The sequence below is a fragment of the Thunnus thynnus genome, chromosome 4 (genome assembly GCF_963924715.1).
Source record: "Thunnus thynnus chromosome 4, fThuThy2.1, whole genome shotgun sequence".
Lineage (NCBI taxonomy): Eukaryota > Metazoa > Chordata > Actinopteri > Scombriformes > Scombridae > Thunnus > Thunnus thynnus.
The window spans coordinates 35,192,210-35,204,794 of record NC_089520.1 but is presented as its reverse complement, the minus strand read 5'-3'; the positions used below and the strand labels follow the sequence as shown (position 1 = coordinate 35,204,794).

Sequence of the window (12,585 nt, the reverse complement as noted above, 5' to 3'; positions counted from 1 at the left end):
ACGTTACAAAATGATACAGTAGGTGGCGATAGTTTGTTTCACACCATTAAAACCAAAGAAGAAGAAGCAGTACACTCGTATATTTTTATCTTGCAGCCGCCATTTTGCTTCACTCTGAGTGCGGCAGGCAACGAACTGGGACGGAGTGTTTACTACATTACACAGCCTTTAAAACTCTTTTAATACTCGAAACTGGTAATTAACACCGTATACTTTGTTTACATAATCTTTGGCTGTTACATTGTAGTGTTAAAGCGAATACCACGGTAATTACAAAATAAACAGCCGTCTTGTAAAGCTCTGTTAACATTTAGCTAGATGGTTTAGTAGGCCTCTGTTTTCTAGCATGGGCTTTACGAGTCAAGTATTGAGATGATAAAATCAGTTTATGATAACAATCAGGTTACATATATTCTGATAATAGTCAGTAGTTAGCTTACCTAACTAAAAATCCAAATTCGATTGTTTATTTATGTAGCATTATTCTAATGTCTGCCGGTCCCTATACGTTACAGTAACGTTAGTGTCTTTTCTTCATCGCTCGTAGTTCGTTCCAGCTAGCGTTGGGCTACTTTTTATTATTCAACAGTAAGTATGTGGTTGTTTTCTTGACTGTCTTGGTTTTTTAAGCTTTCACCATACATACAGACGGATGACAAATTAAAGGAAAAACCTGAATAAATGAGTGGAGAAATATAACGAATGCAGATGCTTTCACATAGGTGTACTGCATGATACAATTAAGCAACTAATATCCAATCATGCTCTGTGGCATGTATAACAATGCTGAGCAGTACCGGTCTATTCTGGTCTTGAATAAAGATAGAAGAGGAAACGATCTAAGTGACTTTGAAAGAGGGTTGATTGTTGGGGCACAGATGGCAGGAGCTTCAGTCACAAAGACTGCTCAACTGGCTAATGTTTCAATAGGAACATCTGCATTTAGATCTATGGGAAAGACATCAGTAAATAGGGTCAGAAATTGTGGTTGACATGGCACATTTGATGACTGTGATGGTCGCGTGATATGTAAGGAAAAACAGAAGAGCAACTCTTCCTCAGTTGACTGAGAATGTCAATGCAGGACGTGATCGGACCGTGTCAGCAAGAACAATCTGTCGACAATTATATAGAGAGGGACATTACAAGGTTGCAGTGCATAAAATCATAAAGATGAATGCACATCTGACAGTTCAGTGGTGCAAAAACCATAGGCACTGGTCTACAGAGATGTGGAAAAAAGGTCAGATGAGTCATCCTTCACTGTATTCTTCACAAATGGACGAGTGCATGTGTGGCGTTTACCAAGAGAACAGTACTGGCCTGAATGCTTGACCCCTACCTGCTCTCCACTACCATCATCAAAACACCAAATAAGGGAATATCATCATCCCTCCAGTAGAGTTCAGAGACTTGTAGAATCAATGCCAAGGCGCATTGAAGCTGTTCTGGTGGCACGTGGTGGCCCAACACCTTACTAAGACATTTTATGTTGGTTTTTCCTTTAATTTGTCACCTATGTACTGAACCTACACTGAAGGTGACCTGTAGCATATGTTATTTGCCAAGAAACATCAATGATTAGTCAGTTGTATCAGTTATTTTGCCTGTAATTTAAAAGTAAGGTCTAGTGTACCAGGAGAAGTATTTGTGTAACAAGTAATGTGAGGTGGTAACTTTGTGAATAGTTTTTGTTTCATTGTAAGTACCATTTTGTTACTTGAGAGTTTATTTTTTCCTGTTCCTTAAAGATGGAAGTCAGAGTTTCTGGATTAGATGCTTGAAATATCTTAGCATGGGTTGATAATGCAGTGTAATGACAGTGGGGCTGTTCACTGAGTGGAGTCATTATTGGGAGCATGTATGTCTCATGATGCTGTACCTTTGTGTGGAAATGTCCAACTCCTTCCTTTGTATTTGTGCACAATTGTTTGTCTCTTAATAACCCTTTTTCAGTTCCCCGGGGAGTGTTTTTTGATTGATTTTGTAGGTTTAAAACCATCCTCTTGGCAATGGCCCTTTGTGGGGATCCCTGGATATGGATAGCTTGCCCCCCCCCCCATTGAGAATACATGGGAAGAAGATTTTTTTTTCTCTTCAGCATTGGTAATCAACAGCTGAAAATATCTAGAAGCTTGAGTAACCTGGCCATCTTTTCTGCTGCCATCACCTAAATGTCACCAAGTGTGCAAAATGCCACCAAGCCCAAGAAGAAGCTGAAGATTTTTCCCCCCCACCCACCACTCCACGTTTGTCCCCTTTTTGCCACATCAATTTAAGCATTTTTGGATCTTCTTTTTCTTTTCTGGCTGTTTATATCACCCTATTCATTTCTTTCATTAGTTACATCAATTAATAAAAAAGATAATTGAAAAAAAAAAAATCCCCAAAGGACTCAATTGCATCCACCATCAGAAATGTTTAGCAGTCTGGCGGAGATACAGGTGTCTCAGAGAAGGGATGTCGTAGGAAGACAAGTGTCTCTGGGCGATCCACCCCCCTTTTCCTATTATCTCATGGATCAAGTGTTCCTTCAGGACTCATTACCGCCACGGAGACACCCCACCAGCAGTCTGCACAAGAGGGAGACAACTTCTCAGCCACCTCAGGTAAAGGTGGCAGAATGCCAAAAACAAAATCAAAATTGGCTCGTTAGTACAGTTTAATACACTTAAATTAATCTTTAATCAGCTTAAGACCCAAATATGTTTGAGAAGGCTTACTGGCCATATTAATTGAAATTAGAAGTCTAATATAATTCCCATAAAAACACCATCACTGATTAGCCAGCAGGTCATATACTTAGTTGCGTTACATGTTTTCCTTAATTCCAGTAAGAATCCCAACTGTACAAGTTGGAGCAAGACATGCTTTCCTGTTCAAATAATAATATTGTATGAAGGAAAAAAACTACACGTGGGCCTCTTGGTATTAGCTTAACATGTGCAGACATGTTACACAATGTTCAGTCTATGATGCAGTGGAGTAGGGTTTCTGTTTCTGATGCGTTGCTGTGCTCTGTCTTGTTAGGGAGAGTTCTGTTGGCCCTGAAGAGAACCAGCTGCTGGGTTTAAAGGTCGTGACCTCATCACCTCCGCCACTCAAGACGCATACCGGCCTTACTATGACCAACCATGGAGATGACTGCTACTTCTATTACTATTCCACCTGCACTAAAGTAAGTAGAGCTAACATGCTTTACACACATATAACCAGTTTAAAAGTGACTGGTGACTAGAAGGCAGAGTATGGTCTTAACTGTAGCCCCTTTTACACAGCCGGTTCAAGGCAGGAATGTTGCACTGTTATTCTGCCTCGCCATTCTGTTTAAAAGGTACAAACATGGAATGGGCAGCAGAGGTAGTCACATTGCCAGATTGACATCTGTGTAAAAGGGACAGCCGGCATGGTGGGACTACACACACCAGGCACACTGTTGTGTTACACATCACGTCTCTGATTCCAGAATGCTATCTAAAATCACACATGGGGGGCATCATGCCAGCTTTGTTTGGTTCAGTGTAGAAAAGCAAAGCCGGCATAATGACAGGTCTTCTTTACAGCAGTATTGCGGGATCTCTGTATAACGGGTTTGTGTTTCATTTACTTTGTAGGGAGACAGCTGCCCATTCAGACACTGTGAGGCAGCTATGGGCAATGAAACCGTCTGCAACCTCTGGCAGGAGGGACGTTGCTTCCGTACTGTCTGCAAGTTTCGCCACATGGAGATCACGGTAAGCAGAATAAAAAAAAAAACATGTTTTAAACTGAAGAAAGCTCAGAAATATCTCCTTCAAGCTTTGCCCACTCGAGGCTGTACGTGTCTTGAATGGCCATTAACGAAGGGTAGAAAAAGTCTCCCTGTAAACCTGGGTCAGGAGTGCCACTCCTGCCTCTGGACCTGTTGGGAGGAACACTAATATTTGCAATCTGACAAGTCTGATAAAAAGCCCATCTTTTCCATGCATTCCTTTACATGTTGTTCATCTCTTTCATCAAAACAGAAAAAACGAAAGGAGATACCTTGCTATTGGGAGAACCATCCAGCCGGTTGCCAGAAGCCACACTGTGCTTTCTTCCATGAAAAGGCCCGTTATATCGATGGCACCTTCGTCCCACCTGATAAAAGTGAGTAAACTTTGTTTAAGCAAACGCTCTGAGAATCAAAATGTAGAGATTTTTAAGGCCACATCCACCTGTGACAGACAGTGATGATAATCAGTGTAATTCTCCCAGGTCAAAGCAAGAATGAGGAACAGCCACACGAGGAGCCAGCTCCCCCACCGCCCGCCCCTCTCCCCAATGCAGCCAATCCACAGCTGAGAGGAGTCATCAAGACAGAGAGTCAGGAGCCAGTACCGAGCCCCACCCATCCACCAGTGGTGATTAATCCAGCAGATGATGATGAGGACGAAGATGGTGAGCTGGATTTGATCTCAAAATTACTAAGTTATCTCTTTGTATTTTGTATTGTTTGAACATTCCTGCTTCATTTTGAGACAATATATTCCCGGTAGTCCTTACTACTCATGTGTCTTTATGTTTCTAGACCAGTTCTCAGAGGAGGGAGAGGATGGCAAGGTCGTCCCTTCACCTAGAAAGCTACCTAAATCAGGTGAGACTGGAGCCAGAGACTAAACTAAATTCTCTAAACTCTCCACTCCTGCAGGACCTGTATGGAATGACTATGTATTTTTGCTGGACAATGTTGTGTCTTGACAGATGAATCGCTGAACTTTGGAGTGAGCACCCTGGAGGAGATCCGGCTGAGGAAGGCCCTGAAGGCCAGCATGAAGAGAGCTGGTTATCCCATCCAGAGTGCTGACACTTCCGCCAACGGAGAGAAAGAAAACATCCAGTCATTTTTCCGACCAGCCCTTTATGAAGCCAGAGATGGTAAACACTATGAATCTATGAGATTGTCATCATTTCAGGGTGTTGGATATCTAGATCTGTCATACTCCTAGATTCTACCTGTTTACTTATTTGATATTATATCTTTGGTGTGAAGATAGTCTAGAATTATATTTTGAGGAATTGATGAATTTGTTCAACATGGATACTGCTAGCATAAACATTATAGGTATGGGGTCTGAAAGGATAGGTTCACAATTTTTAAAGTCTGTCTTAAACCTGCAGTGCGGAACTTTTACATTTAATGAACATCTGTTACTTTCAAGCCTTTGCCAAACGAGTTCACACAATGCTGATTAAGCCTATCACTGCCAGATAAATCTCTCTCTATTTCACAGTATACAGAGTTTTTAAATTCACAACATTCCAATGCTGGCCGTTTGGCCGTTAATTGTACAGCTCTTCTAGACTCGGGCATACTGGGACAAATCCTGGTGGGCCGGTGGACTGTCAAAACATATCCATTATTCAGAGTGCGCATGAGAGCGTGCTGCATGCCTGTGTCAGGCAATCACAGCCGAGCGCCCCCCTTTACTCTCACTGCCAGAAGGGGGAGACAAAATTCCCGCACTCCAGCTTTAAAACAGATCATGTGCTCATACCTGTGTAGACGAGGTATGTAGACTTACTTCTGAACAAAATATGTTCCAAAGTTTATCTGAAGCTCATATGAAGCTACAGTATTTTTAGTACATAATTCCACTGTTGTTTCCCCAGAAACCTGTTGAGCTGCTAGCTTGACAGTTAGCTAGACTGCTGTTGCTACTGTATGTAAAAGCAGCATTGCATTGTTTGGACAACACCGTGACTGGTACATGGATATTAACAGATAAAATGGACAGGCCTAATGCACTGAAATATACTGCTCATGATGGCTTTGAAGCAGCATCTTACTTGGCTCGTGCTAGCTATCTGATTAGGATGAAAACAAAAACATAAATGTTCATTTTGAGTTGCCATAAATATTCAAATGAACATATTTTAAAAGGAAAACCATTATTACTCTGTTCTCAACCAGTACATGGTTTCTCTTTGAATGTAGCCCCACTTGTCTTTGAAGAACCTGGAAGACCAAGAGGCAGTCTGGCTGAAAGGCTTGGAAGGAAGATGCCCATTGCAGGTAAACACCTGTTCATTAAATTCATCTGAGTTTATCAACAGATTTTAAAGCCAGTGCTAATAATAATAATAATCTTAATGGTACTGAATAGAAGCTCATAACTTGTCTTTGGTGTAGATGTAAAAAGAGAAGGTGTCTCACTGAAGAAGAGTCTAGCTGAACGTCTGGGTGGAGTCGTGGATGAGGAAGAGCGCCCTCAGAAAGGTGAATATAATGAAATATCAAAAGCCTTTTACTCAGTCATGCTGATAATAGATGTATCTTAAGGTGAGAAGAGCAATGTTGAGACTATAAAGTGTGTATTTTGATGGGGCTCATCATTTCTGTCTGGAATGAATGATATGTCTATTGAAACAGTTTTCTTTCTGCTCCTTCAGCTTTGAAGCCTATTAAAGAAAGACTTGGATCGCACGCTGGTGCTGTTGCACTCACTGAAGCAGGTAAGATGTCTGAAGAGTATAAGACATTACCTTCTTTCTGAAAATATATTCATCATCACATTTCACAAACATTGTAAATTGTTGTCCTCCAGCTTTCCCAGCAGCTGAGACCAACATGGGATCAAAGAAAGCTGCTGAGCAGATTCGTATCAAAACTCTGGAGGAGATCAGACAGGAGAAAGCGGCTCAGTCTCAGAGCCAGAAAGATGGCCCTTCAGCCTTGGCTCCAGCAATCACCATTACCAAAACCACCAAGGGTGTAAAGCGAGCCATCACTGTCAAAGATGACTCCATCGGCCACATAAAAACGTTCTCTGAGATCCTCCACGCCAAGAGGAAAAGGGAGGAACAGGAGCAGAACCGCAGTCCTAAGAAGGCTGAGCACACTGCTGAGAAAGCTTCAGGCAGGATCCAAGGAGAGCCCGGCGCATCTGAACCTGAACCTGAGGCTACAAACACAGGGGAGGTTAGAGTAAAGACCCTGGAGGAGATCCGCAGAGAGAAGGCAGCCAGGATTCGGGCTCAGCAGACCCTGGACGCTGAAAACAAGAAGAGCCCTGCTACTGAGGAGAATGGTGCTAAGAAGCCTCGTCTACTGCGTGTCAAGAAACTGGCTTCCCAAAGTAAGACAGACCTTATATTTGTATAGCTTTGTTCCTTGGGTACTGACACGTGTATTGCATGCATGCATGATTGTTGTTAGTTCTCCTGTTTTTAAGATTAAACAGCATTTTGAAGTTTCTAACAATCGTTTTCTGTTGAACTCAGCAGGCAAAGTCACATCTGAGAAGAAAGCTGAAGTGACAGAGAAGCCACTGAAGAATCCTGCTGCTGCTCCTGAGGTATGCCTTTTAAAATACTGCACCGTTGGCTGTGCTCGCTTGTTATTCTGTTGACTGTAAGTGATGGCAATCGTATCTTCCTGTGTCTTTTAGGCCATCCCTGCCACCAACAACGTCAAGGTGAAGACCTTTGAGGAGATCATGCGGGAGAAACGCCTTCGCAAGCAGGAAATGGAGGAGCAGGCTTCCTCCAGCAGCCAGGACAAAGCTGAAGCTGAAACAGAGCCATCACAAAAACTGTCAACAGGTGGCACCCTGAAGAGGAAGATTCCCACTAAAGTCACCCTTACACCGCCAGGCTCTTCATCACCTTCCTCCACCACCACTGTGGTCCCTGACACTACCCCGTCTGCCCAAAAAGTACCTGTTCGTAAACTAATCCCCCTCAGATCCAAGGCTGCACCTCTGAATAGCACTGCTGCTGTCCATGTAAAGCAGAGCGCCTCTCTACAGCAGGGTCAGAGCCAGTCCTGCTCACAGAGCCCCAACAGCTCCAGAGAGGTCCCAGACAAAAACACTGCACCATCACCAGCCCAGCTGGCTCCTCAGGGTCCCACTGCTGATAAAACACTCAGCAATAATCAGAAGAAATCCCCAGAACACACTGCAGACACCAAAGGTACCTCACCCTTTACTCTGCATACATACAGTACCTACATGTGTACTGTGAGCTTTCTGAACTTTCCTGATAAATGTGTTGTGAATGACAGCCCAAGTTTTCCTTTATTAGGGTACGGGATTTGTTTGGCCTTGTGAACGTTTAACTGAGCTTAAAACAGGCTTCCTATGTAACAAATCAGCACAGGAGAGATGAAAAAGGAAGATGAAGCAGTCTTTTATGTCATGATATATCATTACGACTCCGCTTCCTTTTTCAGTGAGGCCCAAACTGAATGTGAAGCCGTCTGTCATGAAGCCTGCGGTGCAGGTAAAGCCAGGCCCGAAGAGGAGGGGAGCAGAGCGATCTGCTGTAGCGGCAGTCAAACCTCTGAACAGCACCTCCACAGTGCTGGAGGAGCCGCTGCAGGAAACAGCAAGCAGAGACAGACCGGTAAGTTAGAATACTGGGCCAGTGATAGTCATTTTTATTTCCCATCTGTCTTTCTATGCAAAGATGTTTTTATACATAGAAGAATCTGATGTGACACAGTTCAAATATATACATACATACATATATTTCCTTGATTGGTTGATCTCATCTTTCATTTAAAGAAAAAAGTTCAAGTTAGGATGTGTTAGTGTCCTGTTAGTGACTTTGAGTGACTTTTGTTGTATCGTCAGGTGTTCCCATCCTCCAGCACAGAGGCTCAGCTGAGCTCTGCTGTTCCTCATAGTCCCAGCACCCTGTTGGGGTCAGGCACCAGCTCCAGCCCACTGAGAGAGGAGCTCCAGACTGTCCCCGTCTTCAAACAGAGTCCAAGCCAAGAAACCAAGCCGGCTGGCAGCGCCGCTGCTGCCAGAGAGGCCTGCACAGTCCCCCAAAGGTAAGGGTCCACAGAGAGCTTCAAACACTAACTTCTCTTCTTTGTAATGTCAGACTTTAGACAAGGAGAAAACAAAGGAAACATCTGTAGACAGGTGTGGGGAGTGATGTTTTCATTCCTGGCAAAATGAAAACAACAATTATAATTGTGTACATATAATTTCTATGATCACCAAAAAAAGTTGTTACAGGATACAACAAGAAAATGTTTTTCTTGTTGACTTTTTGATGTTTGATTTACTGTGAACTTAGTTTACTAAGTCAGGCCTGGTGGAGTTTGTCCAGTGAGTTAAAACTCTTGTGTGATAATGATATTGATGCCACCGGTTTTTATTTGTAGAGAAGTGAAAACTGATGAGTTGTTAGTTGCTTGGTACTAAATAAATATTAACCAGCTTCTCTGTGCGTTTCAGCCCGGTCATGAAGAGTCCCACCCAGCCTAAGTCGCGGAGACCAAGTGTGGCCGTGTCCCGCACCGCCTCCTCCTCCAGCGCCGCTGCCTCCACCTCGGCTGTGGACGACTTCGAGGAGCTGATCAACGAGTTCACCGACGATCATCTGGAGGACGACGTGGACCCCGGCATCGGAGAGGACGACCTGCTGCAGGAACTGTCAGAGATGATCGACAGCTGAGGGCTCCATCAAGCACAATCAACACCCAACTTCTCACCCTCGACCTTGTCTTGTGATTGTGTGTTTCTAAGAAGTGAAGACCATCACCCACTATTTACCATGGAGCATTTTAAAAAGACATTTTTCTTAAAAGTTCACCTTATTTTAAACTTTAGGTTTATATTTGTTGTTCTTTACATTTTAGACATCTTCTCTCATACCGTTCTTTATTCATTTACTGCTCTTCTGATCATTTTATAGCCCTAGTGTTATTCTACAGAGCTTGGATTTTCTTTATCATGTTTTATGATCACTTTCTGGGCTCTGAGAAGACAAACTGAAAGCAGTTCTGGTGGTTGGAGATGTAGTTTCGACCATTCTCAGTTGGTCACCAATTCCTGAAAGATGTTAAGTGTTGGAAATGATGAATGAGTCATTTTAGAGAGAAGTCATATCTGTATACTGTGTATGCACCGGGAAGAGCAAGCTGAATACAGCAATGATGAATACTGCTGCACTTACAGTAGCCCGCCCCCACCTACTTGTTTTTATATGTGACAACAAGACTGTTGTCATTAGTTTCCAGATTATGACATTTAAATGTATCAATTTTACTTTCATGATGAGCAGCAAAAGTCACAATCTCAGAGGAAGTAAAACAAAATTTTCCCAAAATCACCAGTCATCATGTTAATGTTAAGTTTTATTCATCATTTTACATGTGGTTTATTGATTTTCCACTCAGATCTTATGGAGTGCACCGTCTGCCTGTGACTGTCCTTTTTATAATGTTTGATTGAAATGCGTTTGTTTTGTTTTTTTAACAGTTCTTTTACCCAGTTGGCTTACTTTGAAACAACTAGTCTGGGATAATGTGTAAGCTCTCTGGTCTTTGTTAATGAACACCTCAGGGACTGTTTCTGATGTTTGTATGTTCTTTATATGATTGACAAACACTGTATTTCATTTCAGCAATGCTGCATTTGGTTGTTTTTTCTCTTTTATGTTAGCATTGGTTTATCAATGTGGTCTGAGAAAAGATGAACTCGTTTGCTCTGTCCTGACCCTTTACCAAGCGTACTGTTCAAAGTGACTTGTATAGATTACTGTGTAAATAAAAAATGCTTTTAATTGACAGATAATTCTCAATACAGGTCTTTTTTTAAATGCCAAACAAAGAAGACGATGACTGAGGTGAAGGTATGTCAGTTAGTTAAAAACTTCACAAACACCTCTTGGGATAATGCAATACAATTCAACAACAGCACAACCTCCATAATGACCTTTTAGCTGGGTGAACTTCATAAACTGACAACTAAGAGTGTTTGTGGGATAATAAGTACCTACTCCAGTTAATAAATAATACAAGACACTGACATGAGTGCCTTTGAAAGAGTACACAGATTGTTCTGTTCTTTTTATGCATACAGTCAGTATATCCAAAACATATTTTACCTGTTGGTGAGTGAACTGGGTCCAACAATGGAGTCCTATGAAGTAACATCAACTGCATTCTTGAAAAGCAGATTTCCCATACAGTATGAAAGTACAGTACATACAGTATGAAATGGAGGATCTGTTGCTGCAGTTTCTGTCAGACTGGAACTGAAGAAGAATTCTTTCTTTCCAGTGTTTCAAATACCCAATGTGGCAAGCAAAGTGCTGACATGTTTGTTTGTCCATACTGCTGTTTAAACACCAGGTTGTTACTTATGAAGTGAATTTGCTATGTAGCATTTCCTTCAGTTCTGACCTGTTGAATGTACAGTATGTGTGTACCAGTAGTGTTTTCACTTTTAAGTTTACTATTGAAAAGTAGAGGACACTTATTTCCTTTTTGCTTACTGGTCCAAGAAATGCATTTGAATCTGCTTCCTTTGTATGGAGTGCCAGTGTAAAAGCAGTTTAACAGTACTGTTCATTACACACTGACATCATCAGATGTTCAGATTATTAGACATTGTCACATGTTACACACATCATCAGAGGGTAGCCCAAATTCTACACTTAATACAAAATAATACAAAAGGTAAATTATTATAGTTTTTATTGTTAATTAATTCCATGTCTTACTTCCATGGTATTAATGATAATAAAGTGGAAATGCTTACCATCAACATTAGATTTACCTGGAATTAATTGGATTGTTGCATCCTTTGTTCATGAATGCATTTGAATATGATAATAGATAGACGTATAAAGATCTCGAAGTCCATACCACAGTGTGAAAATATTGCACAAAAAGTTCATAACTCAAGTAAAGGTTTGATTTAAGTATATAAGTGTTATCAGCAGAATGACTCCGTTCAGTGTTATATTGTCATATATTATACTATTGGATTATATTTGATGCTTTCATGTGAATGAAGTTTCTTCTGTTAAGAATTACTCGTGCAAAACCACAAGTGACTCCAGTATGTCACTGTAATTCCTTGTGAGATGAAAATAAAATAAAACAAATTCAAACATATTAGCAAGCATATAGAGGAGCTCTTTAAGATGCCTGTGCCAAGCAGTCATCACTGAACAACAGTCTCACTATAGACAACTCCTTCATCGTCTCCTTACACATTAGATTGATCCTGTAGCCTCGCATTATTAAGCCACATAGTACCTCGTTTCCACGCCTTAGTAAATCATTGCCATAGAATTTTTTTACCCCAAATGCCACCTGAGGTGCTCTGCAATAATCCATCCTTGCCACCAAAGAGATGTTATTTTTAAACCAGTTCTGGAGAGGAAGAATGTATTTTTGTTGAAGACCCCCTACAGACATGCGTCTAGACATATGAACAAAAAAACTCTGCTTTGAATAATAATTTGTGTCTGATATAGTTTTTCCACAAAAAAGTTCAATTATCTCATTAAAATCCTTAAAATGACATCTACTCTGTCTCCCCCTTTATTAAAAAATCCAGAATCTCTGAATATGTAATATGTTGTGTCACATGTCCTACTCGTAGGTAAACACCTTTACCTGAGATTTTGATGAGCACAGACAAACTTTCCTCCTTCAGCAAATGAATGTGAAAACAAACTCTGCACATACATCATTCTGCACAGAACAACATCCAGCTGAAGGGACAAGAAGAAAAACACATTATTTGAGGAGGGGGACAATATTCTGACTCATAATTAGTCTGTACACCAAACTTCTGGACCACATATCTATTT

General features: G+C 41.4%; 1 protein-coding gene and 1 non-coding gene across 4 annotated transcripts; both read left to right on the top strand.

Annotated features, from left to right (window-relative positions):
* The first annotated feature begins 86 nt into the window (after nt 1–86).
* Nucleotides 87–10,553, top strand: zc3h11a (zinc finger CCCH-type containing 11A). 3 transcript variants are annotated; one of them, XM_067588479.1, is made up of 18 exons: nt 87–195; nt 548–588; nt 2,538–2,609; nt 3,031–3,178; nt 3,615–3,734; nt 4,005–4,128; nt 4,237–4,419; nt 4,550–4,615; nt 4,723–4,896; nt 5,957–6,034; nt 6,152–6,238; nt 6,412–6,474; nt 6,567–7,097; nt 7,243–7,316; nt 7,410–7,935; nt 8,195–8,367; nt 8,598–8,800; nt 9,213–10,553. In XM_067588479.1, the coding sequence occupies exons 4-18, from the start codon at nt 3,125–3,127 to the stop codon at nt 9,430–9,432; spliced, it is 2,676 nt and encodes an 891-aa protein (XP_067444580.1). In that variant the 5' UTR covers nt 87–195; nt 548–588; nt 2,538–2,609; nt 3,031–3,124; the 3' UTR covers nt 9,433–10,553. The 3 variants fall into 3 exon arrangements, with proteins under 3 accessions (XP_067444580.1, XP_067444579.1, XP_067444582.1); XM_067588478.1 differs by having other exon boundaries at nt 93–195; nt 548–2,609; XM_067588481.1 differs by lacking the exon at nt 548–588 and having other exon boundaries at nt 107–195.
* Nucleotides 3,801–3,919, top strand: LOC137182317 (small nucleolar RNA SNORA26). Its single transcript, XR_010928318.1, has one exon. It is a non-coding gene; the product is annotated as a small nucleolar RNA SNORA26 (small nucleolar RNA).
* Nucleotides 10,554–12,585: the final 2,032 nt, after the last annotated feature.